The 6,205-nt window shown below is 35.5% G+C and overlaps 1 long non-coding RNA gene and 1 gene segment (V, D, J or C); one reads left to right on the forward strand and one right to left on the reverse strand.

The window, feature by feature from the left end:
- Positions 1–2,970: 2,970 nt before the first annotated feature.
- On the reverse strand, positions 2,971–4,427 carry LOC113067136 (uncharacterized). The gene is made up of 2 exons (XR_003279277.1): positions 4,303–4,427; positions 2,971–3,502 (listed from the first exon to the last, which is right to left on the reverse strand). It is a non-coding gene; the product is annotated as an uncharacterized LOC113067136 (long non-coding RNA).
- An 873-nt stretch (positions 4,428–5,300) lies between these two features.
- LOC113067134 (immunoglobulin kappa variable 3-11-like) lies at positions 5,301–5,940 on the forward strand. The segment is given in 2 exon segments: positions 5,301–5,386; positions 5,489–5,940. Coding segments are annotated over 2 exon segments (372 nt in total).
- The last annotated feature ends 265 nt before the right edge of the window (positions 5,941–6,205 follow it).

The raw sequence follows: 6,205 nt of genomic DNA on the forward strand, positions 1-6,205 counted from the left end.
TCTTTTTTTATTTATTTTTTTATTAATGCCTAAAAATATAAATAGAAGGATAACCCAAAAAAGGGCCCGAGGCCCGGCTCGCATGTGAGCTAAAACGTGAAAATTGGCCCAAAGCCCGGCCCTAGGGGCATATATAAATCGGGGCCCGTCGGGCTCGGGCTGAAATGCAGGGCTTTAGCTCCAGCACTCTTCTGCCCTGCAGCATTCACATCATTTCAACATGACTTTCAGCAGCAGACGTGTGAGATGCAGTAAAAATCATAACAATCTCATCATTCATCTTATTCAACATCACTACAGCTGATATAGGATGAATTATAAAGGTCATAAATTAAACTAAATATTTTAAAGCACTGACTGCTTTAATGTCAGTAGTTTTTATATCCAAATGTATTATTTTACTTAAGTGAGAGATTAAGCTCATTATTTTTTCAAAATGTAACTACATTTCAAAGAGAGTTTATGTGAATACAACTTATATTCAGAAGTAGAAACAACTAAATCAACGGAATTTCTAAATGTACATTTTTTTATGTTTTTTTTTTTTTTTTTGTAAAGCACTGAATTATTAACACAACACGAATAAAAGAGATAAAAGAGAATAAAAGAGATTTAAACTCTTTGAACTACAGAAAGATACATCTACATCCTGATCTAAAATGTTTTTGTCAATATATATATATATATATATATATATATATATATATATATATATATATATATATATATATATATATAATATGAATTATACATAAACACATTAAATAAATGAAGCAAAATAATAGGCTACAATTTATTTTGATAGTCCACTTTAGACATTCTACTAATTACAGGTAAATTTGCTAATATTTTAATTTTCAGAGTTTGTGTCCTGTAAATTTATCATTAGGGTTAGTAAAACAAGTTGATATACTTGAAAAGTCACTTATAGTCAGTAATGTGTACTGGGCGACCATCAAGATAAAGTATTAACAGACATTAAGCAGACAGTATATATATATATATATATATATATATATATATATATATATATATATATATATATATATATATATATATATATATATATTGTTGTGTCCTAAGATCTCTTTATGATCTGAATGTTGTAAACAGAAAGTTTCACGTGAACTACTTCTTCGTCAATCTCTTTCTTTGTCAATGCAAAGTTGTTCTTTTAAAATATTATTGCAAATGTTTCAATAATGTTGAAAGATAATTAAACCAAATAAAGCACTTTGTAATGAAGGCAGTACTTTCAATAGAACATGAACAAACTAGAGCTGAACCTGTTAACTCTGAGAAACAGCTTTTGAAAGATAAAGGCAGACAGGTTTATAATGAATGTAGATAAAAATGCTGCTTGTGTGGCTGTTCAATCATCGTCTGCTGAGATCTTGAGTGACTGAATATCTTTTATTTCAGGTGATTTCATCTAAAGCTGTGTCTGTAATTCAGTTGTAGTTGGTGTGTTTCTGCTTTTATATCCTTTTTTTCATTATTGTTGTTTCTCTTTCTTTTAGCGATTCTACTTGTTATCAGGAGGTATCATTATTGATGCTCAGTCATCGATTAATTAATCATATAACTATTGAATTAATTCCAAAACCTCTTCAGTGCTACTTTTAACACTCCTCCAGTGGTTCCTATATAAACAGTGAGTAGTGTTAATTCAACCTCAATAACTACAGCAGCTGAGGTAAACAGGTAAAAGCTAAATCTCCACAGGCTTCACTGCCTTTGAATATTGGTCTAACAGATGAGTCTATATTGTCCTGATTTCTCTTCTGTTTCATCTTCAGCTCAAAGTATACTGCAGTTTTTGCATACAGAGGGTGTTTTGCATGAACAGCACAAGCTTCACTGCTCTGCATGTGTTTATATCTCTAGTAGCTGAACATGACAAGATCAACAGTTCTTCTTCATCAACCAACAAACATGACTTTCAGCATCATCTTTGTCTGGACTCTGGCAGTGTTTTGTCAAGGTTTGCAAAATGATTTATGTTTGTATTTTCTAAAGATACATGACTGTGTGAGAATATTTGACTTCTAATGTTCTTCACTTGACAGAATCCATCGGGCAGGTGACAGTGACACAAACTCCCTCACAGCTGCTCGCTCGAACAGGACAACAAGTCAAAATAAAGTGTACAACTAGCAGTAATGTTTGCTGCTGTTGTGGTGGTAGTGGATGTATCAGCTGGTATCTACAAAAAACTGGAGAAGCTCCTAAACTCCTTATTTATGGAGCGAATCAGCTGCAGTCAGGAACTTCATCTAGATTCAGTGGCAGTGGATCTAACAGTGATTTCACTCTGAGCATCAGTGGAGTCCAGACTGAAGATACAGGAGATTATTACTGTCAGAGTTACCACTGTTCTGGTACCAGTGTGTTCACACAGTGATAAAGAGTCGTACAAAAACCTCCTTCAGTCAGAGTCACAGTGACTGCACTGATACAGCTGAGAGATACTGCAGCTGCTGATGAACACAATCACACACAACACTGATCAACACAAACACTAATAACACAATATCATTGCAATCAAAATCAACCAATCAAACATTCTTACACAATTAGTGCCAGAACGACCGATTCTCGATTTATGATTGTGGATTTTTATGGCATATCTTATATATATATTCTCCCTCTCCTACAAATGTAATGATAGGTTTGTCTGTGTGCTGCTTGACTACAGCAGAAGTGAAACTGGTCTGTTTCAGTTCAGATCATGTAACCAATCAAACAGAGACACTGGGAGTGTGGACTGAAAATCTCATTTACATTGTGAGTGTGGAGTGATTGTGATCCTCTCAGAATAGAGCAGCTCTGTCTCCAGAGACCATGTTCAAACCCCAAGAGCTTTATTTGACTAGATTTACTGCTACTGATCGAGCTTCTGAAAAACACCTGGACAAACACTACATGCATCTTCATCTGTTAGTTGAATGATGTTGTCAGACACAAATGGAGTTTGTTGAGAAGCTTTATTGAATGTTGCAGCAAACACAGCAGATTGAAAGATCAGCCAGTGCTTTGACACTAGAGCTCTCTTTCAGTATTGAGTTGTAAATGACTACAGCTGCAGCACTAGACTCATGTGAATCCTGCCTGACACAGGACACTCAGATACACTCATCTTCAGGAGAGAGCAGCGCTCACTGGAGAAACATCAGCACTGCGAGCGACTAACAGCGACTCTTGTGGAACGAGGCCTCATGAGGAGCTCCATCATGTGTTACTCTGCAGACGTACAGCTCTCCCTCTTCCCAGCGTGCTTTGCTGAGGGTCAGGACACTACTGCGGCTGTAGCGGCCGTCCTGCTCGCTCTCTGCGCTGGTCACAACCCCTTCGGTGACCTCTGAGCCGTCCAGTGTCCAGCTCACCAGCGCCCCCTGTGGAGAGTAAGAGCTGAGCAGACAGAGCAGTGCGGCTGAGTCTCCAGAGATCTGCAGAGAAGAGGGCGGCAGCAGAGACACTGAGGGCTTCACTGTGGGACCAGCTGCAGGAGACAAACACAACACATTCACAAACACAGAGAAAACACACTGCAGCTCCAGCACTCTTCTGCCCTGCAGCATTTACATCATTTCAGCAGGACTTTCAGCAGCAGACGTGTGAGATGCAGTAAAAATCACAACAATCTCATCATTCATCTTATTCATCATCACTGCAGCTGATATATACACAATATACAAACTACACAATCACTATATACATATTATACTATATAAATGAAACATCATAAAATGAAACCAAATGTACAACGACACTGACTGGTATAATTTCAGTATAATTTAATATACAGTATTGTCATAAAGTTCTTACATTATATCTTACTTGAACTTAAAATGTTTTTACGGACTTTTGTTTTTACTTATTTTTTTTACACTTTTCAAACTATTACAATGCAAATGCAAATTATTTCACAATATTTCAAAAACATTCCTAAACATTCATATATTTTGTATTTTGTATGTTTTTTAATGCACAATATGAGCAAAAGAGATTCAAAATCTTTGAACTACAAAAACTATATTTGCATTATGATGACAAATCTTTATATGATCAATGTAAAAAGGCATGACAATATATCAGCATTTTGTCAAACTAAATTATAAAACTGATAATACTCAAAGTGAGACATTATAGTAATGTGTTTGGACAATAATTGTTGGCTGAGTATATATATAAAGTTATTTTGAAGCTCTTAAGGTGACAATAAAATAATTCCTATTAAACATTAAAATCATTTAAACAATATTTCAACAATTTTGTGTAAGTTAAAAGATTCAGACTTACCGAGCACCAGTTTAGTTCCTCCACCGAATGTGTACCACAGTGATACAATCTAATGAAACACTCGAACAAAAACCTCTATTCCACTCGAGTGAACACAAACTCCAGCAGAGAGAGAAACAACACTTCAACACACTGAGAGCACAAACACCTCAGCAACTCTCAGACATTTAGTTTGACAAAATACTTTCCATGAAGTAAGAACAAAGACAAAATATTTTCTAAATATTTGTTATTGCTTGAAAAAAAAAAGAGATTCTTTTCATAATTAGTGGAAGTTTTTATAACTTCAATTTACAATAGACAAGATTCATTTTGAATTAATATTCTACATTTCTCACTCATTACCCTGTCATCTGCTTGCATATTTGTTTTTAAAGAAATATGTTTGATGACCTCTGAGGTGACCTTTGACCTCTTTCATCATGGATGATTTCATGGAGTTTCTCATAATGATTATTCTGTTGTTCATATGAAGCTCAATCATGATTCACAGAGAAACCTGCAGCTTCAGACAAAAGAATCAAGACACATTTGTTCATGTAACGTTTTTATAAAAAAGGGAAGAAAAGAAAAAGAAAAGAAAAGTCAAGTAAAAGGTACTGTATCTGGGCTTGTAGTGAGTCTCCAGCTAAAACTAAAGTTTTCATCTGTCATCATTTTTAACAGAATGTTTTCTGTCCATTTTACAATTTCACTCTCACTCGAGGATTGATGACAGACAGAGTGACACCATGAACTCTGATTAGAGATTTACAGTCAGTCCTGATACTTTATGAACAAACTCACAATTCACTCTCTTCTTCTAGTGGTGTTGATTCATCTAATAGAATTTATAGAGTAATATATTCTGTAACTCTAGTCTAGTATATCAGTCTTGTAGCAGCTCGATCTGTTGTGAATCCTGCCCACTTCTTTGCATCATCAGCCCATGCTTCAGTGCTCTGAGAGAGTTTATAGTGCTGTGAGTTTAACACTTCATGACTGAGAGCAGAACAGAACACAATCTTCATCATCACACAAGACACAACAACAACAATGAACAACATCATCATCCTCATCTGGACTCTCACACTGTTTGCTCAAGGTTTGTGTAATACAGTTTTAATTATGATTATATGTTCTTTGAAGTGTAAAATATTAATAATTTACAGTTGTTTCTTAATGTTATTCTTGTTCTTTCTTTCAGAGAGTAGAGGACAGTACACTGTAACTCAGAGTCCATCAATAACAGCAGCTCAACCAGGACAAGAAGTCAGAATAAACTGTAAAACCAGCAGTAATGTGCATGGTGGTTATTATTTAGCCTGGTATTTACAGAAACCTGGAGAAGCTCCTAAACTCCTCATATATTATGCAACAAGCCGTTTCACTGGAACTCCATCTAGATTCAGTGGCAGTGGATCTAACAGTGATTTCACTCTGACCATCAGTGGAGTCCAGACTGAAGATACAGGACATTATTACTGTCAGAGTGCTCACTGTCCTAGTAGTTGTGTGTTCACACAGTGATAAAGAGTCGTACAAAAACCTCCGTCAGTCAGAGTCACAGTGACTGCACTGATACAGCTGAGAGATACTGCAGCTGCTGATGGATGACAACACAAATATTATAGCAAAAATTAGAGAGATTTAATAGAATATTTATTTATTTATTAACTTACCACACTTATTTAATAGGTGAATAGAAGAACTATCAAACAGATCACACACTGAGGCCTGATGTGACTCACATGACAGTTTGAACTTCAAAAACAATTAATAAATTGGAAAATTTCCCCAGGCCACCACATGTTCATAATATGTTCTGTTCTGTAATACGTTCTATTTCTGCAGGTATTTATCTGTGAAAAATAAGCTAAAGCTTTGACACTTTCAATCAATAACAAGCTTCATGTCACAGGTC

The sequence above is a fragment of the Carassius auratus genome, chromosome 50 (assembly GCF_003368295.1).
Source record: "Carassius auratus strain Wakin chromosome 50, ASM336829v1, whole genome shotgun sequence".
NCBI lineage: Eukaryota > Metazoa > Chordata > Actinopteri > Cypriniformes > Cyprinidae > Carassius > Carassius auratus.